General features: G+C 41.3%; 1 protein-coding gene across 2 annotated transcripts in view; it reads left to right on the top strand.

Moving 5' to 3' along the window:
• Nucleotides 1-8519, top strand: part of PLPPR5 (phospholipid phosphatase related 5) — a 113352-nt gene extending 104833 nt beyond the window's left edge. For both annotated transcript variants that reach the window (XM_038745260.1, XM_038745261.1), the window contains exon 6: nucleotides 6160-8519. In XM_038745260.1, coding sequence (XP_038601188.1) covers nucleotides 6160-6192 — 33 coding nt within the window. In that variant the 3' untranslated portion in view covers nucleotides 6193-8519. The remainder of the gene's footprint in view (nucleotides 1-6159) is intronic.
• The last annotated feature ends 17108 nt before the right edge of the window (nucleotides 8520-25627 follow it).

Genomic DNA, 25627 nt, shown 5'->3' with positions numbered 1-25627 from the left:
CAGTGTACTGGTGAGTTGTATTCCCAATTTAAGGAGTGGTATGACTATTTCTCATCTCTTTAGTTGGAACTTTTTGCCTGCATTTTTGAATTGTTTAAACCTTGTGTTGGTACTGTTGTCTATTAGTATTGTCTATTATTACCCTTGCATGCCCTGATTCTCAGGCCACAGTGATGCCTTTGTTAAACAGTTCAACTAGTTTTTCAGTTAGGGAAGCTGTTTTTCAGAAAAGGGGTTCTGTAGAAGAGAAATGCAGTTCTGGCTTTTGCTTTCCATTAGAACAGCTGATGTAAAATAAATAATTTTAAATAATAATAAATAGTTTTGGCATTTGTTAAGCGTTTACTATGTGCAAAGCACTGTTCTATGCGCTGGGGAGGATACAAGGTGATCAGGTTGTCCCATGTGGGGCTCACAATCTTAATCCCCATTTTACAGATGAGGTAACTGAGGCACAGAGAAGTTAAGTGACTTGCCCAAAGTCACACAGCTGACAAGCAGCAGAGGCAGGATTTGAACCCCTGACTTCTGACTCCCAAGTCCGTGCTCTTTCCACTGAGCCACGCTTCCTTTGATTATTATTATTATTATTATTATTAATGATGCTGTTGTATATAATTCAACTTAGTACTGTCATTAGGTGATATCTAATTTTTTGATCTCTTTTTTAATGGGATTTAAGCACTTACAATGTTACAGGCACTCTTCTAGATGATGGGGTACATACAAGCAAATCAGGTTGGGCACAGACCCTGTCCCACATGGGACTCACAGTCTTAATCCCCAGTTTACAGATGAGGTAATTGAGGTACAGAGAAGTGACTTGCCCAAGGTCACTGAACCAGCAAGTGGCAGAGCAGGGATTAGAATCCAAGTCCTTCTGACCCCCAGGCTAAAACCAGTAGATAACACTGCTTCTCTTTCTTATTCTTGCATGGACTCATTAGCTTAATGGTCATCCTGTTCATACCTCTCTCCACCTGTTCAGAGCTGTAGAGAAGTAGAGACTCAAATTCCCTCAGACAGCTATTCTCAGGGTTCAAGAAATGCACCCAGTAAAACCAAACTGTGCTATAGAAATCTTGGATTCAATAAGAATCAGTAGATTAAGAGGAAGATGTTGCCAAAACACAACCATGACAAACATTTTTTTGGTCCTAAGCTCTTTCAAAAAGCCCAAAGCCCTAGCATGTTTATGTAGTATGTGTACTTTTATATGAACATGAAGAATTAGTTGGCTGTATTAAATTTGGTCCATTAAAGAAAAAAAACTACTAAAACACAGAATTTGTTGCAGTTCTGAGAGTTTAATGTAATACCATCAGCAGAGAAGCAGCATGGCTTAGTGGAAAGAGCACAGGCCTAGGAGAGGACATGGGTTCTAATCCCTCCTCTGGGACGTCTGCTATGTGATCTTGGGCAAGTTACTTAACTTCTCTTTGCCTCAGTAACCTCATCTGTAAAATGGGAATTGAGACAGGGACTGTCTCCAAGCTGATCCACCCCAGTGCTTAGAACAGTGCATGGCAAATAGTAAGCACTTAAATACTGAAATTACCCTCAAGACTCTGAGCTCACTGTGGGCAGGGAATGTGTCTGTTTATAGTTATATTGTACTCTCCCAAGAGCTTAGTATTGTGCTTTGCACACAGTAAGTGTTCAGTAAATGCAATTGAAAGATTGAATGAATATTACTGATGTTTATGGCTGAAGGAGAAGCTGGAAAAGACCCCAGGTGCTCAACTCTTTCCCCTTATTGTTCTCTCCAAAGGAGGTATTCTGTGCAAATAATAATCATGGTATTTATTAAGAACTTACTATGATTCAAACACTGTACGAAGTGCTGAAGTAGATAAGATAATCAGGTTGGACACAGTTCATGTCCCCTGTGTAAGTAGGATGGATTAGGATTTTTATTCCCATGTAACCAATGGGGGAACTGAACAACTTGCCCAAGGTCACCCAGCAGGTACATGGCCTTAGAACCCAGGTCATCTAACCTCAGGCCTGTGCCCTTTCCACTAGAACACTCTTCTTCTTGATCTTAATTGTCAGTCATCTGGAAATCTAATCGGTTGTGTACCTGAAGGCCTGCTATAGGCTTCTTATAAGGGGTGGGGAAAAGCAAAAGTGGTAAAGAAAAGGGAAAAAAGTTACTAACTCATGGGTAAATAGCATTGTGTTCTGGTTTACTTTGGGGGTAGCAAAATTATGTATGGGGGGTGTTAGAGGACAAGACCACCCTGTTCCTCCTGCCAGAAAAGCCTCAGTACATGTCCTACTTCCCCTATTAAAGGTAGGGAGGTTTGTTCCCATTTGCACAGTCTCCATCCCTTTTATACCCATTTACAAATGATCACTGATGTTTTAATTGGGTGATGCTCCAGATTCCCCTCTTTCCCCAAACCTGTGTGGTTTGGTGTCCCCTTTCCTTTCAGCTGTACCTCTCAGCTGCTATAGACACCAGGCCCAAATTCCAGTTATAGTGGTGTTAAAACAATGTTTTTAAGAAATCAGTAGAATGTATTTGAATGTCCACTGGCTGTCCCGCCTCTGCCACTTGTCTGCTGAATGACCTTGGGCAACTTCTCTGTGCCTCCGTTACCTCCTCTGTAAAATGGGGACTAAAAAAGTGAGAGCCCCACGTGGGACAACCTGATTACCCTGTATCTACCCCAGTGCTTAGAACAGTGTTTGGGACCTAGTAACCACTTAACAAATGCTATGATTATTATTATTATAGGAAACCTTGGGAGCTACAAGCAAAACAGTTCCAATCCACAAGGAGCTCACACTGTAAACGGAGAGACAGACCTACAAGTCTTTACACACAGAATTAAATAATTGAATGTACAGTTTGTACTTATGATGAGGATACATAAAGACAGATGTGGCAGAGAAAGCTGGTGTGGACTTATTTGATGTGGGATACTGGGAATTAATCGAGGAAGGCGTGTTGTAGGAGGGGGGCGTGCAGTAGGATTTTAAAAACTGGAGAGGGTTGTAGTCTGGCAGACTCTATGAGGGTGGGAGTTTCAAGCTGGGGAAACAGTGTGAGTGAGAGGGATGGTGACGAGAAGATCGAGAGGAACAGCTAGAAGGTGTGGTTGGAGGGGATAAAGATTAAGTTGAGAAGAAATCACTGAAGAGAGCATATATGTCAAAATGGGAGGAGGGTTGGACAAGAGGAGGCCTTCCAAGAGGCCTTCCCAGACTGAGCCCCCTCCTTCCTTTCCCCCTATTCCCCCTCCCCATCCCCCTCGCCTTACCTCCTTCCCCTCCCCACAGCACCTGTATATATGTATATATGTTTGTACATATTTATTACTCTATTTTACTTGTACATATTTATTCTATTTATTTTATTTGGTTTATACGTTTTGTTTTGTTGTCTGTCTCACCCTTCTAGACTGTGAGCCCGCTGTTGGGTAGGGACCGTCTCTATATGTTGCAAACTTCTACTTCCCAAGCGCTTAGTGCAGTGCTGTGCACACAGTAAGCGCTCAATAAATACGATTGAATGAATGAATGAATGAATGAATGAATGAACAAGAGCCTAAAAGTGATTTTTGAGGAGTTTTTTCTTGTTACAGAGAATATAGGGAGCCAGTGGACAGAATGATATTTTGGGAAGATGATCTATCCAGCAACTTATAGTACAAAAGTAGTGTGGCTTAGTGGAAAGTGTATGGGCCTGGGTTCAGAGGACTGGGTTCAAATCCTGCCTCCACCACCTGTCCGCATGTGACTTTGAACAAATCAGTTCACTTCTGTGCCTTAGTTGCCTCATTTGTAAAATGAGGATTAAGAGGGTGAGCCCCATGTGGGACAGGAACTGTGTCCAAGCGGATTAACTTGTATCTACTCTTGGGCTTAGAAAAGTGCTTGGCACAAAGTAAGTGCTTAACAAGTACTGTTGTTATTATTATTATTCTAATTAGATTGGTGAGGCTTGAGGCAGGGAGACTAGCAAAGGTGATGGAGTGCTATGCTAGTAGTGCTTTGGCTAGAGTTTGTTTTGAGGGAGAGGCAGGGGTAGATGTAGGAGATCGTTTTTTTGATGAACCAGAAAGATTTGGCTGTAGATGCAGTGTGAGAATTGAAAGACAGCAAAGCATCTTTAAAATATAAACAGGAACTGCTCTGCAAGTGCTCCCCAACTAGTCAGCTGTGTGACCTTGGACAAGTCACTTAACTTTCTGTGCCTCAGTTACCTCATCTGTAAAATGGGGTTTAAGATTGTGAGCCCGCTGTGGGACATAGACTGTGTCCAACCTGATTAGCTTGTCTCGATCCCAGTGCTAAATACAGTACCTGGCACATAGTACGTGCTTCAGGGATACCATTAAAAGAAAAAGGCTCTAACTTCTTTAGGGGACATCACTGGGGAGTCTTGGGTGAGAGAAGAAATGGAACTAAAATAAATATAAAAACAAGAGACAGTACAATCAGGCAGCTATTAGTGGTATGTTCTAGGTCAAAAGTTCCCAAAAAAGTTTGCTGAAGCTGCTTTTGCAATGACTATAATTATTCTGTCATCACACCAATTTCTACCAATTCTGTTATCACATATTTTCCAAGTTCTTAGTACAGTGCTGTGCATACACCGTTAACTCTGAATAAATGCTACTGAGAATCTATTTTATGTGAAGCAGTGTGCAGTACATCACTGTCCATTTTTAGAAGATCCTGCAGATCATGATGTACACGGATATTTCAAATTGGGCAAATATTTTGAGACATTTATCGTTTTATTGCTATTCTTGCCTAACCAGTCTGACCCCCTAACTTGGAAACTAGGATAGTTTGATAAGGCTTGTTCTTAATCAAGCCAAAATGATAAGTACCCAGTTAAGCCTTTTGTTGTCTTAAGTGCTTAGTACAGTGCTCTGCACAGAGTAAGCGCTAAATGAACATCAATGATTGATTGTTTACCTTTCCTTCTAGGGATCAAAGATGCCACATAGTAAATTCTCCCAAACTCTTTATCAGACCATTTGGAAGCAGGTGATATTATTGTTTGATTGATGTTTCCTTGTAAGGAACCAGAATAGAGAGCCATGTCTATTCTGCACTCTATGAAGCGTTGATTCTTCTCTTCAACCTCAAGGAAATTTAGAGTGGCAAAGGAAGTAACTAGTGTGTTACTTTTTAATTCACTGTGTTTGCTCTATGGCACTCCAAAAACTGTTATAGTAGATTATTATAACTATTGATCCTTATGCTTATCACAGCTATTGTCTTAAACTCAGATTCTTCTCTTCAGGTTTTTCAGTAACTCACACATGGGAGAAATTGTTTTCCCTGTTTGATAAAGGTTATTTGCTTCTCCCAATTAGAATTTATAAAAGCATAAAATATAAAGCCATTTTGTTTTGCAAAGCCAGGGTTCCAGTATGATGGCATACATCACTTTTAAAATTAATCTGTAAGGTATGCTTTCTTTGGAAAAGAAGAACTTGAAAGCATCACCTCTGTCAGTCTAATAATTTAGGGTCTTCATTACAACACTTTTAAAAACCATGAAAGCAGACAACATGAATTGTAACCTAAACATTCCATTAAAGTTTGTGCTTTGAAACTGAGAAAGGACACACATAGATCCTTATTAAGCTGACTTCACATGCACTGTTTTACTTCAAAAGCTTAACTATTGCACTGGTGAAGAAAGCAGAATAACAGCATATACAAATAAATTGAAATGATATGTTCAGAAATGACTTTTGCCAACTAGTAAATGTCATTTGAGCCAGAGCCTTTCACCACTTCATTCTCATATGTCTCAGGGGGAGCAATTAATTTTAAAATCCAACAAGCAGCGTTAAAATTCTGTTACTGTTGAAATTGAATATTAGCAGCTGCCTTGTCATTTCCATTTCTCCCACGTTTTCTTTTCAATTATATGTCTGGTTCATTGTTCTGATTCATTTAAAAATAAGTACCAGAGACAGCTAAAATTGTACAATTCCATAAATATATGGGTTGAATACTGTAAAGGGTGTTGGCTAGAGAAGAAACAAACAAGACTACTGTAACCTTTTGTTGTTGTTGTTAGACTCTGCTTTGTCAGAGCATTCAGAATATTTCAAAGGATGCTAAACTCATGCAGTACTTTGTCTCACCAATCTGATTGGATGTTTTTCCCCCTCTCACTTACAGAACCACATCACTGCCTTCGCCGAAGTCACATGATGCTGAAGCGGATGTTTTTTCACTTCATTGGACATCATCCCTTTTCACCGTTCACACATAATGTCCAGAAGGCGTTGAGAGCAAGAACAAAGTTGAAAAAAGAGTCTGGTCCATTCTCATTTTTACAGTTTTAAAATCCATGTCAACTTTTAAAGGAGTCTTCTTATATAGTTAATAGGTTCACTTTATTTTACCCCAAAATAATTGCACCAGCTCAGTGAAAGGAAACCTGAATATAGGCAGTTTCCTACACGAGAACTCTGAGGTTAGTTTAGGTTGTTTTTAATTATTCATGTTTCAATTCAACAGTATGTCATATTTGGTTTGAATTGGCTTTTATGTGTGTTTTGTTTTGGGTTTTTTTCCGCATGTTGTTTCCTTTCAGGCAGGTTTCGGTGTGTAAAACTTCTAAAAATTTAGGTTCTATTTTTAAACACTGCACATGGTATTATGCTGTATTTCACGTATATATCATTCATCCTGTACATCCTAAGACTGGTGCTTCTGCTATTGACGGGAAAATGCCAATTTTTACTGTAATAAGAAATGTATTATAATTAAAAATATTTATTTGGACTTTTTCCTGACAATTGTGGTTGAATTCTTCATAGTTTTTGAATATACATTGTATTTAAGATAGCTATAACATGAGGAATACAGCAGTGAGGTCTAATTTTTGCCCACCCAGGTAGAAATGTTTTCCCAACTAGGTTAAGGCCTCTGGGCCTTGTCCTTGTAAAGCTAAGATCCGTAAATGAGAGGAAAAGTGTCTGACGCATTAGATTAGCCTTTTGCATGGTGTGAAAAATCACAAGACTGTGTTTGGCAGCATCTCTGGCTCTGCCCTGGAATTCTGGGAGGGAGTTAGCTGAAGGGAAGAGGGATGTGTTCACCAAATCCCCCAAATGAGAGCTGTGCTTCTACAACACTGATTTTGGAATCTTGAAAGAACAGAGCAGTAAAGTTAAAAATGTTTTTAAGGTAGCCGGGTCTGTGTTAGTAGATTAGTGGTCTTGGGCAGACACAGCCCTGCTTGGTTGGGACTGTCTTTGGAGCAGAACTATCTGTCACTCCACTCACTCTGCTCCTTAATCCACTCTCTACCTGTATTGGACCTCAGAGGCATGAGTTTGGGGTTGCATATCATGCTTTAAATCCTGGAGTGAACCTCATTAACTGCCCTTTAATTCCTTGCCTTACAAGCCCCAACATTTTTTTTTGTTTGTTTTCTTGGTCTGGGGTGCTGCCAACTTCTCTCACCCCACCTGGATTAGGAATGGCTAGAAATGGGAAACTCTAGCTCCTGTCCACTTGAGTCAAGTACACTTGTATTAATGCATTGATTTCCCCTTTCTCCCAGTACCAGCAGTGATTAATTCCAGTGTACTATTAAACTGAAAATTCAACTCTCCTCCAGTCTCAGAATTCTTTATAATTCAATCCATTTCGCTGGAATAAACGTGGATTTCCCTTTCAATCACAAGTAGCAGTTGAAGAAGTCCAGAACAGATAGCTCACCTTTCAAGACCCATTGAGGAACGGAAAAGAGGGAATAACAGTTTCTCAGGCAACGGAAAAAGGGTGACCAGGGCTAGGCCAAGGCTAATCAAATCCATTTTACAAATTCATGAAGTTTCTGTCTGCTCCTTAACATTGGCAGTTTGCTTTATTTACAGTAAATATACCATAAATTCAACTTTACACAATTGTCCTCATTTTGACCAGCAGAAAGGTCTGTAATAAAAAATGCTGTAGTTAAAAACACAGCCAGGTAAAATCTGCCCATTGCTCCTAATGAGGCCACAGGCTGTATAAAAACCTATAAGGCAGCTTAGATCCACTATTCTTGAATAGCTAAAAATCCCAAAGGGAAGGGAAACCCTGTTTGGAAACTGACACAGAATGCTTAGCCTGGATGATTTTCTTCAGGTGAAAGAAAAACCGTGCTTAAAATATCACTATCATGTAACAGTGGTATGGATAAAGACACAGATCCAAGGGTACCTGAAGATGTGTATCAGTCGGATGTAGTAAATGTTGGGCTCCACAAATTTGGCCATCCTGAAAATGGAAATGATTTTTTTTTTTTTTTGCATGACAAACTATGGACATTGTAACTGATTTTTAAGATGATTAAAAAGGCTCTTTTATGTTAAAAGAGGTGAGCCTTCTTTATGAGACTGTTTCTATTCAGCATCCAACTTGGCCTCCCTCTCTCTTCTCAGGATCTACCCCAGCCAATAGTTCAGTTCAATTTACCATGTGTTTCCTCTGTGAAGCAGCGGTGATAAAGGATACTCTGCTGTGTACTGTATTTTTCAAATAAAGTCTAGAAAAAAATAAATGAAATAAAAGTGTTTTTTTTTTCCTCTGCATACAGATGACCCCTTATCTGAATCAAGAAAGCTTGGTTTCTAAATAAGATTTGTCATTGAATGACTGGAAATTTGTTATAGGCCATTTAACACAGAGGGAGAAAAAATTGAGTTTTTTTGTATAAATAAATGAGATGGGTAGTACTAGAAAATCACACTACCTAGTTTTTCCTCAACCATTGAACCCCCTCAAGAAATAACAAGGACTACATGGAGGGTATACATTTTGGGAGTGAATAGAAACAACACTTCACTTTGGGATCAATCATATTGATTGAGCACTTGTGGTGTGCACAGCACTGTACTAAGCATTTGGGAGAATACAATACCATAGAGTTTGAGTTGGTAGACACATTTCCTGACTAGAGTGGGGGAAACAAACATTAAAATAAATCACATATAAATCCATAAGTACTGTGGGGCTGAGGGTTGAGTGAATAGTAAGTGCTTAAAGTGTTCAAATCCAAGTGTATAGGCAATGCAGAGGGGAGCAGGAGTAATAAGGGATTAGTTGGAGCTAACACGATATATTCTTAAATATAGAGAAGCATCATCTCCTAGTGAAAAGAGCATGGGCCTGGACCCCAAGGACCTGGGTTCTAATTCCAGCTCTGCCACTTATCTGCTGTGTAACCTTGGGCAAGTCATTTAACTTTTCTGTACCTCAGTTACCTCATTTGTAAAATGGAGATTAAGACTTTGAGTCCCACATGGGACATGTACTGTGTCCAACCTGATTAGCTTGTATCTGCCCCAGTACCATGCCTGCCGTATTGTGAGAGGTTAACAAATACCATAATTTTTTTTTAAAAAAAGCCCACTTCACTCATGGCACAGGGTAGGAATACTATATTTCCTACTCTGAGAGTCATTAGTTAGCCCTAGTGGAAATTGGATTGATGATGTTTATTTTTTATTCTTTTAATGGCATTTGTTATGCTCGTACTATGCTTCAAGCACTGTGCTAAGCTCTGGGGTAGATACAAGCTAAATAGGCTGCATACAGTCTTTGTCCCATATGGGTCTCACAGGCTAAGTAGGAGGGAGGAAAGGTATTGAATCCCCATTTTGCAGTTGAGGAGACTGAGGCACAGAAAAGATAAGTGACTCTCCCAAGGTCACACAGCAGGTAAGTGGCAGAGCTGGGATTAGGTTCTCTTTCTCCCAGCCCCATGCATTATCTACTAAAGCATTTCCTCAAGAAAAATGCAAGCAGTGAGAATATGCTGGAAGACTGAACACTTGTTGCCTTGGACTGGTACTACTGAACTTTTAAGGTACTTAGTGAGATTGAATCACTTGGGGTTTAATATGTAGAAATACCAAAATGTGAAATGGAAGATCTGATGTCTGTACATGTTAAATTCCTAAGGGGGACAACATCTGGCTTAAATCTGTATGCTCACAGGCATCTGTCTAGTTGCTTTGGGTTTTTATGAATTTTGAAATGCACAGACCATATGGATACACCAGCTTGGCACTTCTGGATTGAGACTTTAAGACTATTTTAACATCAATTTTCACCGTTTTTTTGTGGGGGCGGGGTGTTAATTGGGGGTGGGGAGTTACCATTTTGCAAAACTCTAGTTTCCAGGAATATGGCAAGATTAATGAGAGCAAAATTCAATGCTCTTTCTTGTCCTGTCAGTTTTGAATTTGGCACTACAGCTCAAGTCCCTTAAGAAAAGCTTGTGGATATGTAAACTTTATCATGACAACCTGGCATAGTCAGTAAAAAGAATTTCAAACATTTATCCTTTCCAACCATCTATTTCCCTTGCCTTCCTGTTTCCTAGGAGAATTTTTCCAAGAACCAGTGGGTAAGCGCTTAACAAATACTATTATTATTATTACCCAGGGAAAGAGATAGACCTACACTATAAAGTGCACAATGCCTTATTTGGCTTCTGGGAAGTTCATAGGTTACATATTTGAATAAAAAAAAACCAATATCTAACATAAGCAGTCTTTTCCGCATTGTTTTATGCCATAAGTCATTCTTTTGATTTTTAAGCACAAATGGTCTATTTCACTTATTTCTCAAGTACTAAAATGTCTGATGAAGATTTAAGTATTTCACATTACATGCAGACTCGTGTACAATTTGCATAACTGCTTGAAATGGTCTTAATGAATTTTGTTTTGGATGTTGATTTTATAAAATAGGATGGAGTGGATGGCCCTTTGAGAAGATGAATTACATCTTGATCCCTCAGGAGTAAATTCATGGAACACTTAAAGAAATGTTACTTGGCCGTTTTGTCCTGAATACAAATCTAGCTTCAAGTGATTCCTGTTAGACTTCCCCTACCTTCAAAGCCATCCTAAAATCACATCTCCTCCAAGAGACCTTCCCTGAAATCCCTCATTGCCCCTAACTGCCACTCACTGTGCATCACTTATGCATTGGGATTCGTACCCTTTTAAGCACTGGATATTTTTTAATAGTGTTTGTTTAGCACTTAATATGTGCCAAGCACCGTACTAAGCACTGGGGTAGATCGGTAATTTATTTATATATCTGTAATTTATTTACATTAATGTCTGTCTCCCCCTCTAGACTATAAGCTCATTGTGGGCAGGGACTATGTCTGTTTATTGTTATATTGTACTCCCCCAATTGCTTAATACAGTGCTTTGCACACAGAAAGCACTCAATAAATATGAATGAAGGTAGATATAACAATCAGGTTGGGCAGTCTATGTCCCATTTGGGGCTCACTGTCTTAATTCCCATTTTGTATATAAGGAAACAGAGACACAGAAAAGTTAAGGACTTTGCCTAAGGTCACACAGCAGACAATCAACAGAGTGTAGCAGATAGAGCACAGTACTGGGAGTCAAAAGGTCATGGGTTCTATTCCTGGCTCTGCCTCATGTCTGCTGTATGAATTTAGGCAAGTCACTTCATGTCTCTGTGCCTCAGTTCCCTCATCTGTAGAATGGGAATTAAAACTGTGAGCCCTACGAGGGACAGGGACTATGTCCAACCTGATTTGTTTGTATCCACTCCAGCGCTTGGTACATAGTAAGCAATATTTATTCTTACAGATTTGACACCTGTCTGCATGTTTTGTTTTGTTGTCTGTCTCCCCCTTCTAGACTGTGAGCCCACTGTTGGGTAGGGACTGTCTCTATATGTTGCCAACTTGTACTTCCCAAGCACTTAGTACAGTGCTCTGCACACAGTAAGCGCTCAATAAATACGATTGATTGATTTATTAGTTGATTGTCTGTCTCCCCCTTCTAGACTGTGAGCCGTTGTGGGGTAGAGACCGTCTCTGTATGTTGCCAACTTGTACTTCCCAAGCTCTTAATACAGTGCTCCGCACACAGTAAGCACTCAATAAATACGACTGAATGAATGAATAGTAAGCACTTAAATACCACAATTATTATTATTATTAAATGATGGAGCTGGGATTAGAACCCATATTCCTTGACTCCCCGGACCATACTCTTTCCACTAGACCATGCTGCTTCTCCACCCTCAGTACCACAGCCTTTATATACATATCTGTAATTTATTTTACTATGTCTCCCCTTCTAAACTGAAATCTCCTGGTGGGCAGGGAATGTGTCTACTGACTCTGTTGGGTTGGGCTTTCCCAACCACATAGTATAGTTATCAGCGCTCAGTAAGCACTCAATTAATATCAGTGATGGACTTATTGATACCAAATGGAGCCTAATGTAGGAAACAGAATGGCCGCCACAAATTAAAGTTTTCGTCAGTCTACCTTCTCCTAGAAGAACAGCTTGAGCAATGGGCACAAGACTGGAGATGAGATCATTGTTCGTTAATTGCTCCTGACTCTGGTTTGACAGGTAAGATGGACACTAACCTCTTTAGCACATTGAATTACTCATAACAATAATAATAATAATAATAATGGTATTTGTTAAGTGCTTACTATGTGCAAAGCACTGTTCTAAGCGCTGGGGAGGTTACAAGGTGATCAGGTTGTCCCATGGGGGCTCACAGTTTTAATCACCATTTTACAGATGAGGTAACTGAGGCACAGAGAAGTTAAGGGACTTGCCCAAAGTCACACAGCTGACAGTTGGCAGAGCTGGGATTTGAACCCATGACCTCTGACTCCAAAGCCTGTGCTCTTTCCACTGAGCCACGCTGCTTCTCAAAGAGACAACAATGAGACAGCAGACAACTGGCCCCAGTTGGGCACTTGGATGAAGGAGAACTGCACTGCATGTAGCCTCTCTTCCCAAACAGAACTCTCCAGAAGCATAACCTAAGAGAAAGAGCCTGGGCCTGGAAATCAAAGGACCTCGGTTCTAATCCTCACTCTGTCACTTGCCTACTGTATGACTATACACAAGTCACTTTAATTTTCTGTGCCCTGGTTTCCTCATCTTTTTATTTTTTAATGATATTTCTTAAGTGCTTACTATGTACCAGGTACTGTACTAAGAGCTAGGGTAGATACAGCATAATCTGAATGGACATAGTCTCTGTCCCACAGTCTAAATCCTCATTTTACAGATACACTATTCTAGCTCAAAAGATGTCTATTGCAGTGCTATGAATATGGACTCAAGTGCTCAGATCCATTTGAAAGTGAAAACAAAAGCAACCTTCTACAGGCCTATTTTTCACAGATCCCGACCAGTGCATTTGGCGGCTAACTTGAATAATGAATATAAGTAATGGATCTCCAAATGAGAGGATATAGCTTACCGGGTAAATTATATATTTCAAATACTTTAAATCATAATACTGTCCAAGGGAATGGAAATTAAGTCCAATGAACACTATGATAGAGGAGTAATAAAATACAGGACTATTCATCAGTCTTTGCCAATCTGGACCTCTGGCTTATCTAGATATATTTTGGTTCCAGGCAGATCTTAAACCTTGAACACCAGACTCAGTTTTGTTTCATGTTCCCTTCACTCCCCTCCACCCCCTCTTTCTCTTCCCTCCCTACCCCCCAACCAGAACTCCGTGCTCCAAACCTCCATTTTTGGAACTAAGGAAAAATAGCAGGGAGCATGCCCACGTTCTGTTGGATTACAAACTCCTTTACAATTTCTAGAATCTAGTAAATATAGGTAACGAATTCTGGGAAATATAGTTACAGACAAGTTTTGTATTCTCCCTTCAGTCCCTAGACTTCACCTCTCAGAGAAAACTGAAACATTATTCCAACACTCTTGTGAACCATCACTTGTCCCACAACTCTCCTTTCTTCAAAAACCTCCTCTAGATGACCTTATCTCTCTTCATATTAATCCAAAATTTGTCACAGTCTACTTCAAGACTTTTCCCCAACTCAACCCACCATACCTTAATCAGTCATATTTATTGAGTGCTTACTGTGTGCAGAGCACTATACTATTAGCTCTGGAATACAATAGAACATTATAACAGACATTCCCTGCCCACAGTGAGTTTACAGTCTAGAGGGGGAGACAGACATTAATATAAATAAATAAATTACAGATATGTATATAGGTCCTTTGGTTTCGGGCAGGGATTACAGGGAGCAAATGAGGGCAATGCAGAAGTGACTGGAAAAAGGAGAATGAGCGCTTTGTCAGGGAAGGCTTTATTGAAGGCATATCTCCTCCTTATGGAGGAGGAGATATGCCTTCAATAAAGCCTTGAAGTTGGGGAGTATAATTGTTTGTCGGATATGAGGAGGGAGGACTTTCCAGGCCAGAGGTAGTACGTGGGCAAGAGGTCAGTGGTGAGATAGATGAGATCGAGGTACAGTAAGTAGTACATCACTAGTAACAGTGAGGATCGAAGTGTGCGGGTTATGTTGTCGTAGGAGAGCAGTGAGAAGAGATAGGAGGGGGCAAGGTGATTGGGTGCGTTAAGGCTGATGATAAAAAATGTCCGTTTGATATGGAAGTGGATGGGCAACCACCGAAGGTTCTTGAGAAGCAGGGAAACATGGACTGAATGTTTTTGTAGAAAAATGATCCAGGCAGCAGAGTGAAGTATGAACTGGAGTCGGGAGAGACAGGAGGCCGTGAGGTCTGCAAGGAGGCTGATACGGTAATCAAGGCAGGATAGAATAAATGCTTGATTCAGTGTGATAGCAGTTTGGATGGTGAGGAAAGGGAGGAATTTAGTTATCAGTTGTCTTTGCTAATCTCCAACTCGCTCTTTTTGCTACTTTTCCTCTCTCAACTCTCCTGCCTCCATCCCCTCACTCACCCTGTTTTTCCAGTTTGGAGCACCTTCCTTCCTTCCTGAATTCTCTCTCCACAGAGTCCTCCTAAATCCCACCCCCTCCAACTGGCCTTTTCCGAATAATTATACACACCCCAAGTCATAATGAACCTATCAGCCAATGGTAGCACTTATTAATTTCTCTCTAACCATCTTCAGTATTCTTGTATACATGTCTGTTCAACTGAACATTTGGACTATTCCTATAAATATTTGCATCTCTCCCTCTAGAATGTAAACTCCTAAAGGGCAGGGAATGTGGTACATCTTGGTTCTGTTCTTCCTAAGAGCCTAGTACAGTGCACTGCACCGAGTGGGAGCTCGGTCGATACTACGATCCTCCTGATTTCCCAGAATGGAGCAAAAGGCAATACCCTGTGAATTCCCTAAGGTTCCCTGGAGTCAAAAACTGAGGAAGAGGCTACATAGCATGTGAAACTGGGACCAGAGACCAGGAGACAGACAGGAATTTGGGGTTGGACTAGGGACTGGCTTGGAATCAAACAATCAATAATATTTATTAAGTGCTTACTATATGCAGAAGCAGTGTAGCTTAGTGGAAAAGCACGGGCTTGGGAGTCAGAGGTTGTGGGTTCTAATCCAGGCTCTACCACTTATCAGCTGTGTGACCTTGGGCAAGCCACAACTTCTCTGTGCCTCAATTACCTCATCTGTAAAATGAGGATGAAGACTGTGAGCCCTACGTGGGACAACCTGATTACCTGTATCTACCCTAGCTCTTAGAACAGTGCTTGGCATATTAGTAAGAGCTCAACAAATACCATAACCCTCAGTATGCTAAATTCCTGGAAAAGTACCATATAATAAAGATGGTAGATGTATGGTACTTGCCCACATGGAGCTTACAGTCTATGGGGGGAGAAAAACATTAAAGTAAAAGTAAAGTAAAACATTAAAATAAAACAGTAAAGTAAAAGATTGGTTTTGCTCTTGAGCAATCAGGATAGATTAGGTTACACTGTATTTTATAAAAATCTTCTATTAAATGGCAGAGTTTGAGTCACAGCAGGCCCTATTAATACATGTTCCTGTCACATATTTCCTCATTCCAGAACTTTAGTTTAAATGAATTTCAAAGGTACCCTCATTCAGAAGAGACTTGTAATATCATTGTAAATTGTCCCTTTCATCATTACAGTTCTGAAGGGACTTTGAACATTTCACACAACACTGAGATGTACTCGTGCTTGAGGTGAAAAATGAGAATTTTTTTCACCATGACAACTGGATATAGTGCTAGAAAAAGAAGAGCATTCTGTGTTTAAAGTAAAATGAAGCGGTGGTAGAATGGAGGGTGTGGGCGTGGTGGGAAGCGGTCGTTTCCAACAGGCAATATAAAATGATTTGCTTCCGCAGTTCTAATCTAGGGACACAATAAATGTTTGTAACAGCACCTAGAATGTTTGGGGAGAAGGGAATTCAAGAATAGGGATGCCTTTTACTAACGAATCCAATTAATCTTCTACCTAGTCTTATAGCAGCTAGACTTTCATTAGCCCACTCACTGCTCTCCCAGCCTCCAGCCTCTCCCCACTCCATTATATGCTACATGCTGGTGGGTGGATCATTTTCCTGAAGCATCTCTCAGTCCTCTTTTCTGCTCAAACCCCCCGACTGGCTCCCTGTGTCCCTTCGTATAAAACAAAAACTCCTCATAGTTGGCTTCAATACTCTTCACCAGTTGGACACAGTTTTACCCATCTGCTCTCTTGTCTTGCTAACCACCAACTCACTGTCTTTGTTCTTCCCAACCCAACCTCCTAGAAGTACTCATTCACATTGTTTCTCCAGCTTGGAACACCCTGCCTCCCCACACTAGACAGACCCAAACTCTCCTCACATTCAAATCCTTACTAAAATCCCACTTCTAATCCCATCTCTTCCAGCAGGCTTTTTCATATTAATTTGAATAATGAGCCCACTGTTGGGTAGGGACCGTCTCTATATGTCGCCAACTTGTACTTCCCAAGCGCTTAGTACAGTGCTCTGCACACAGTAAGCGCTCAATAAATACGATTGCATGAATAAATGAAATCCCTCCAGCCAACTCTAGGAGAAGCAGCATGGTCTAATGGAAAGAGTATGGGACTGAGAATCAGAGGACATGGGACTGATCCCTGTTTTGTCAAATGCTTGCTGTATGACCTTGGCCAAATCACTTAACTTCTCTGGGCCTCAATTACCTCATCTGTAAAATGGGGATTAAGACATTAAGAAGTGGTGTAGTGGATAAAGCCTGGGCCTGGGAGTTAGAAGGTTATGGATTCTAATTATGGTTCTGTCACTTGTCCGCTCTGTGACCTTGTACAAGTCACTTCATTTCCCAGTGCCTCAGTTATCTGTAAAATGGGGATTGAGACTGTGAGCCCCACGAGGGACAAAGACTGTGTCCAATCTGATTTACTTGTATCCACCCCAGCACTTAGTACAGTGCCTGGCACATAATAAGTGCTTAACAAATACCATAATAATAATAATAATTACCTTGTATCTACTCCAGTGCTTAGAACAGTGCCTGGCACATAGTAAGTTTTTAACAAATACCATAAAAAGGTTTGGCATTTTGGAAGAAGAAACTCTTTCAGAAAAGTAGGTGGTTCTTAGTGCATTATACCCACGTTGTACATATACTTTCTACCTCATGATCTGAAATAGTTGGTGTTTCTCCTCAACTGCTTAAATTCCTACCTTCAAGGACTAGCTTTTAGCATGGACTCCATATGACTAGCTGATACCTTTGGCCACCTTCAGGTTTTGCATGTCCCTTCTTGCCTTTTTCTTTTCCCCCTGTAGCCTTGAGTCTCCTTTATCTGCTGGTTGAGTGTGACTTAGGGAACAGGCATGCCAGCTTGTACTTCCCAAGCTGCTCTGTACAGTGCTCTGCTCTGCTCTGTGTACAGTGCTCTGCACACAGTAAGCGCTCAATAAATACGATTGATGATGATGATGCCAGGAATTTTATTTCCTTCATTTGTCAATTATCCTACCCTCTGCGTACCAACCTTACCAATTCCCATAGAAAACGGACTTGGCTCCTCTGGTGCTAACCTTGTCACTGTGCCTTGATCTCACCTAACTCGCCACTGAATCCAGGCCCACTTCCTGCCTCTGGGATGGAATGCCCTCCTTCCTCAAATCCGACAGACAATTACCTTCCCACAATCCAAAGCCTTAATAAAGGCACTTTTCCTCCAAGAGGCCTTCCCAAACTAAACCCCACTTTCTCTCTTCTCTCACTCCCTTCTGGGTTGCTCTGACCTGCTCCCTTTGCTCTTCCAACCCCCCACACTGCCCCACAGTACTTATGCATATTCCTATAATTTTTTTTATTTGTATTGGTCTGTTTATTTATAATAATAATGATAATGGCATTTATTAAGCACTTACTATGTGCCAAGCACTGTTCTAAGCACTGGGGAGGATACAAGGTGATCAGGTTGTCCCACAGGAGGCTCATAGTCTTAATCCCCATTTTACAGATGAGGTAACTGAGGCACAGAGAAGTTAAGTGACTCACCCAAAGTCACACCATTGACAATTGGCAGAGCCCGTGACCTCTGACTCCAAAACCCTTGCTCTTTCCATTGAGTCACGCTGCTTCTCTATGTCTGTCTCCCCCCGACCCCTGCCAGTCTGTGAACTCATTGTGGGCAGGGATTGTCACTGTTTAGTGTTGTATTGTAATAATAATAATAATGATGGCATTTATTAAGCATTTACTATGTGCAAAGCACTGTTCTAAGTGCTGGGGAGGTTACAAGGTGACGGGGTTGTCCCACGGGGGGTTCACAGTCAATCTCCATTTTACAGATGAGGTAACTGAGGCACAGAGAAGTTAAGTGAGTTGCCCAAAGTCACACAGCTGACAATTGGCAGAGCCGGAATTTGAACCCAGGACCTCTGACTCCAAAGCCCATGCTCTTTCCACTGAGCCACGCTGCCCCAAGCAATGTACTTTGCCAAGCAATTAGTACAGTGCTGTGCATACAGTAAGCATTTAATAAATACAATTGAATGAATAGACATTCTTCCTTAGGCCTAAACTAAATTGACCCAACATTACATTCCATGATCTTCCAGAAAGTCCAAAAAGCATTCTTTGGACACAAAATAGCTAATCAAGAGACTAATAGGGATAAGATCCAAAGAACAGATGGCAAAAATGCAAAGCACTATTCAGTCAAATAAGTTATAAACTCTAGATTGTAAACTCTCTAGACTATACGTTCTCTAAACCAAAAGCTCCTTGTGGGCAGGGAACATATCTACCAACTCTGCTATATTGTACTCTCCCAAGCGCTTAGTTCAGTGCACTGCACACAGTAAGTGTTTAGTAAATAGGATTGACTGATAAACTGAATATTGAAGTCAGGGCTGCCAACCAGGACATTTTCATAATCAGAAAGGGCTGAAGGTGGAGTTCATGAGGCAGAGGAGACTGTTTCTGACTATATTAGGAGATAACCTGCATCTGAAATTTAGTTATTGATATGTTGAGTCAGTCTTTAGCTACATAGATGAGCAGAAAGTAGATGCACATGTCCTAGGGAGTTGTAAATCCCAGGATTTTCTGAATTTGGAGTTAGAGCAGAAGGGCTGTCACCATTGAAATCCACTCTCCTCATTGAACATGCACTTTTTAATGTCAAAACATTTCTTCTAAATACTCATAAAGGACTGGTTCTCCCCAAATCCCACAGACCTTTCAGGCTCTTCCAGCCAGTGCCCCGTGCATCTGCTCCCTTTCCTATCCAAATTCATGAAATGTTGGTACATGCCAACTGCCTTGTTTTCCTCTCTGCTTCAATTCCTTTTTATTATTACTGTACTAAAAATGCCTTTTCTAGATGTTGAGCACTTTTCCAAGCATTCTTGTTCAATTTTGGTCCACCAGCTCACTACAATCAGGTTTTTACTCCTTTTACTCCAAAAGCAGCATGGCTTAGCGGGAAGAGCCTGGGCTTGGAAGTCAGAGGTCATGGGTTCTAATCCTGCCTCCACCACATGTCAGCTGTGTGACTTTGGGCAAGTCACTTAACTTCTCTGTGCCTCAGTTACCTCATCTGTAAAATGGGGATTAAGACTGTCAGCCCATGTGGGACAACCTGATAATTTTGTATCTACCCCAGTGCTTAGAACAGTGCTTGGCACATGGTAAGCGCTTAACAAATACCATAATTAAGCTGCATTCTCATTCATTCATTCATTCATTCAACCGTATTTATTGAGCGCTTACTGTTTGCAGAGCACTGTACTAAGCGCTTGGAAAGTACACTTTGGCAACACACAGAGGTAGTCCCTACCCAACAACAGGCTCACAGTCTAGAAGTGGGAGACAGACAACAAAACAAAAGAAATAGACAGGTGTCAATACCATCAAAATAGATAAATAGAATTATAGATATATACACATCATTAATAGAATAGAGTAATAAATATGTAGAAATATACACAAGTGCTGTGGGGAGGGGAAGGAGGAAAGGAAGAGGGAGGGAGTGGTGGCCGTTGGGAGGGGAGGAGGAGCAGAGGAAAAAGGTGGGGGGGAAGACACCAATTGCCTCCTAGTTTGAACATTTTCTATTTGTTAAGCACTTACTCTATGTCAGGTATGGGTATAAGTTAATTGGGTTGGACACAGTCCCTGTCCCTCATGGGGCTCACAGTCTAACCCTTAGCCAATGATGTCCACTCTGCCTGCCCTAATTGTCCTTGATCTCTCAGCCCCCATTGACACAGGGAACCATTCCTTTCACTTTGAAACACTTCCAGACCCTAGGTTTCACCTGATTCCTCTTCTGCCTCCCACCCTCTGACAGTAGGGCCCCTCAAGACTCAGTTCTAGATCCCCTTCTATTCTCCCTTCACACCCACTCCATTGGAGATCTCATTTGCTCTCCTGGCTTCAATTACCATCTCTATGCAGATGATTCCAAACTCGACAACTCCAGTCCTGACCTCTCTCCTTCCCTGTAACCTAACATTTCCTCCTGCCTTCAAGACATATCTACTTAGATGCCCTGCGGACACCTCAAATTTAACGTCCAAAACTGAACTCATCTTTCCACCCAAGTCCCATCTGCCCACTGTCTTTTCCATCACTGTAGACAACATCAGTATCTTACCTGCCTCACAAGCCCGTAACCTTGGCATTGTCCTCGACTTATCTCTCTCATTCCACCCACATGTAAAATCTGTCACTAAATCCTCTTGGTTCTAACTTCACAACATTGCTAAAATCTGCCCTTTCCTCATCAGACTCCTCATTGGTTTTGCTTCCTATAACCTCTTTCCCCTGTAGGCTATAAAGCAAACCACTGCCTGTATCATCATCCTGAAAGTTTCCCACCATCAACCCCTTGCTCACATCCTCCCGCTAGCTTCAAATTCTCTCTTCCTTCATAACTGACAGACGATGCCCCACCTTCAAAATCCTCCAAAAATCACATCTCTTCCAAGAGGCCTTCCCTTACTAAGCTCACTTCCCCTACCTGCCCTACCCTCTGTGTCACTTACAAACTCAGATCTGTATCCCTTACGTACATATTTTTACACTCTGTCAATTCCTCCATCTGTAACTTTGTTCAGTTCACTGCACACAGTGAACACTCAATAAATACCACTGATCCTTTGAAAAAATGTTGCTTGATATACATCTCCATTCTCCAGTGGATACCCATCTACTTCTGCAGCAAGAAATATACTGTGCAAATGACTTTAAGGCTCTTCACTATCCTTAATAAATTAGCTTCTCTTTGCTCACTAATTTCCAGCTCACACTCTTCACTTCTCACAGCTCTTTTTAATTGCTTCTTGCTCCTTGTTCTCTGGCCTCTGCGTCCTTGCTTCATCATCAATCGTATTTATTGAGCGTTTACTATGTGCAGAGCACTGTACTAAGCACTTTATGCTGGGACTTAAGCCTCATTCTCCAAACATAGCAGATCACAGCTCTCCCAGTCTTCAAGACCTTCCTAAAACACACTTCTTCCAGAAAGTCTTCCTGGATTACTTCACTATACCCCAATTCTCCATTGTTATAGAATGACCAAAATATACATCTAGATATAGTCTATATCTTTATCCAGTATGGTGGTCTGAGTCCATAGTAATAACTTTCTGGGAGTTGTTGATAGAAAAGATAACAGGGATGATTCAGAGATGCTCAATCAGTGATATTTATTGAGCACTTACTCTTTGCAGAGCACTGTACAAGTGCTTGGCACTCAGCTTGGCCTCAGGGTTCAGCAGGCCCATGTTTATGAACACAATCTACTGTTTCTATCTGACCTCTGATTTTTCATTCCTCATATAAAATTAGAATACCACGCTGTCCCACTTTATTCTCTCAATTATATTATATTATAATAATACATATCATTTTATCATATGGCCTGAATGTGTTGGGAATTTAATTCTCCTTTTTCTGGGCTTCTTTCATCCTGTTTTGCTCTGCACTGACTTTCATCAGAATGGCAAGTCTAACCCCATTGTTTACACATCAACTGCCAACAGCCTATAACTTTAAAAAGCAACAAAAGACCTCAAAGCAACGAGAGACTAGTCAGAGCATGGCAGCAGAAACTGAAATAATTATTTGGACATTCCTGTGCCCCTTGATGATTTTGGATGAGTCACAGAACCAGCTTGTTGAGAAAGCCCAATTCCTCATTAGTGTCCTGGAGGTGCTACAACTGTCTCCTGCAGCTAGTCACCTTGGCATGAAATGAGACTGCAGCCAGAGAGATGGGGGAGGGAGTGGGGACCCATAAAATGCTTTCCAGCCCTCTGGATACGTTTGGCAATCCTTAAAATTAAAATACGATTGATTGATTAAAAGAGAATCATATTTTCTGGAAGTTGGGGTTTCCTTTTGGTCTCTAGGTCAACTTACAGGATCTGAAGACTCACTCTGAAGTCTGTGTCCTGAAATGACCATCTTGGGCACCTGTAATTGTCTCTTTTACTTAGACTGTAAGTCCCAAGTGAGATGCTCCCTCCCTCTGCTGCACCCCCTTTCCTGCCCCACAGCACTTGAGTATATTCATACATATTTGTTATTCTATTTATTTTATTAATGATGTGTATATATTCATATATCTAGAGCAGCAGCGTGGCTCATTGGAAAGAGCCCGGACTTTGGAGTCAGAGGTCATGGGTTCAAATCCCGGCTCTGCCAACTGTCAGCTGTGTGACTTTGGGCATGTCACTTAACTTCTCTGGGCCTCAGTTACCTCGTCTGTAAAATGGGGGTTAAGACTGTGAGCCCCCCATGGGGCAACCTGATCACCTTGTAACCTCCCCAGCACTTAGAACAGTGCTTTGCACATAGTAAGTGCTTAATAAATGCCATCATCATCATCAATCATTCTATTTATCTATTTTGATGCTATTGATGCCTGTCTACTTGTTTTGTTTTGTTGTCTGTCTCCCCCTTCTAGACTGTGAGCCTGTTGTTAGGTAGGGATTGTCTCAGTCTGTTGCTGAATTGTACTTTCCAAGCGCATAGTACAGTGCTCTGCACACAGTAAGTGCTTAATAAATACGATTGAATGAATGAATGAATGAATAAAGACTGGCACCAATCTGCATTTTCTCTATCTACCCCATTGCTTAGTACAGGGGTGGCACATAATAATAATAATAATAGTATTTGCTAAGCGCTTACTATGTGCCAAGCACTGTTCTAAGCACTGGGGTAGATACAAGGTAATCAGGTTGTCCCATGTGGGGCTCACAGTCTTAATCCCATTTTCTAGATGAGGTAACTGAGGCACAGATATGTTAAGTGACTTGCCCAAGGTCACACAGCTGACAAGTGGCAGAGCCGGGATTAGAACCCACGACCTCTGGCTTCCAGGCCTGGGCTCTTTCCACTAACTCACGCTACTTCTCATAGCAAGCACTTGACAAATGTGACTATATATTTTTTTTCAGTTTAGCTACCACAAATTTCTGATAACAACAGGTGTCAGAGGAGAGAGTTAGCTGTAGTTCCAAAAGACAATGATAGACCAGCATGGTCTATTGGACATTAGGAGGCCAGGGAGTTAGAAGGCCTGAATTCCAATCCCAGCTCCTCTACTTGCCTGCTGTGTAATTTTAGGCAAGGCACAACTTCCCTATGCCTCAGTCTCCTCATCTGTAAAATGGGGATTCAATACCTGCTTTCCCTCCCCCTTAGATTATGCTCCCCATGTGGTTCACAGACCGTGTCTAACCTAGTTATCTTGTATTTACTCCACCTCTTAGGACAGTACTTGACACATAGAATGCACTTAACAAAAGCCACCATTATCATTACTGTTAATAATAATAATTGTCGATAGTCCACATGGCAAGTTTTCTGTAGGCAGGGAACATGCCGGCTAACTCTGTTATATTGTACTCTCCAAGCGCTTAATACAGTGTTCTGCACCCACTAAGCGTTCATTAAATACAATTGATTCCTGGAATATTCTAGTGCCAATGGTATAGCAATGTCTTAGTTTAGTCAACTGTTGATTCTACAGGGGCTTCGTTTGTCCAGCATCCTTGATGGCTTCGGTTCTAGAATCATCATCAATCATCAATCGTATTTATTGAGTGTTTACTATGTGCAGAATCTTAACAAGGCTTGCAGCTCAGAAGCTTCTCTCTTTCCCATCCCACTCATTACCTCCTCTCTCTCCTCCTGGAATCGGTCCTCTCATCTCTGCTGCTGCTGATCTTCCTGCTGCTTGTCCTGTGGCCATCCCCAATACTCCTTAGCACTTCCACTGGAGGGTAGGCAGGGAAACAAAGGAAAAGTGTAACGTATGAGAAACTAGGGTCAAAACTTTGGGGGGAGCTCAAACTCTTTGACTAAGGAGTTTTGAATGATCTATGGGCTTCAATTATCCACATTAATAATAATAATAACGATGGCATTTATTAAGTGCTTACTTTGTGCAAAGCACTGTTCTAAGCACTGGGGAGGTTACAAGGTAATCAGGTTGTCCCACGGGGGGGCTCACAGTCTCTATCCCCATTTTTCAGATGAGGTAACTGAGGCACAGAGAAGTTTAATGACTTGCCCAAAGTCACACACTTGACAATTGGCAGAGCTGGGATTTGAACTCATGGCCTCTGACTCCAAAGCCCCTGCTCTTTCCACTGAGCCACCCTGCTTCTCTATATACCTGTGTATATATGTACATAGTTATAATTCTATTTCTTTATATTAATGATGTGTATACATCTATAACTCTATTTATATTGATGCTATCGATGCCTGTTTACTTGTTTTGTTGTCTGTCTCCCTGCTTCTAGACTGTGAGCCTGTTGTGGGCAGGGACTGTCTCTATTTGTCGCTGAATTGTACCTTCCAAGCACTTAGTAAAGTACTCTGTACACACTAAGTGCTCAATAAATACGACTGAATTGACTGAATAAGGGAGAGCAGGTACTTAATCCCCATTTTACAGCCAGGGTTAAAACTCAGGTCCTCTAACTCCCAGGCCTGGAATCTTTCCACTAGGCCACATAGCTTCTCACTGTTAATAAATGCATAATATGTATTTCTACTGCTACCACGGCTGTCATGGAGGTTTGTACCTGATAGGAGCCTGCTAGCTTGGTCAGCAGCTGGAGGATCCTTCCTTCACAGCAATAAATAACCACTGCTTTTGCTGTCATCCTAGCAGTGTGGCCTAGGAAACAGAGCATGAGCCTAAGAGTCAGAAGGACCTGGGTTCTAATCCCTGCTCTACCAATTGTCTGTTGCAGGATTTTGGGCAAGTCACTCAACTTCTCAGTGCTTCAGTTCCCTCATCTATAAAATGGGGATTGAGACTGTGAGCCCCACATGGGACAGGGACTG

This window comes from Tachyglossus aculeatus, chromosome 4, assembly GCF_015852505.1.
Source record: "Tachyglossus aculeatus isolate mTacAcu1 chromosome 4, mTacAcu1.pri, whole genome shotgun sequence".
NCBI lineage: Eukaryota > Metazoa > Chordata > Mammalia > Monotremata > Tachyglossidae > Tachyglossus > Tachyglossus aculeatus.
Note: the sequence above shows the minus strand (reverse complement) of the source record. Positions and strands in the feature narration are given on the sequence as shown.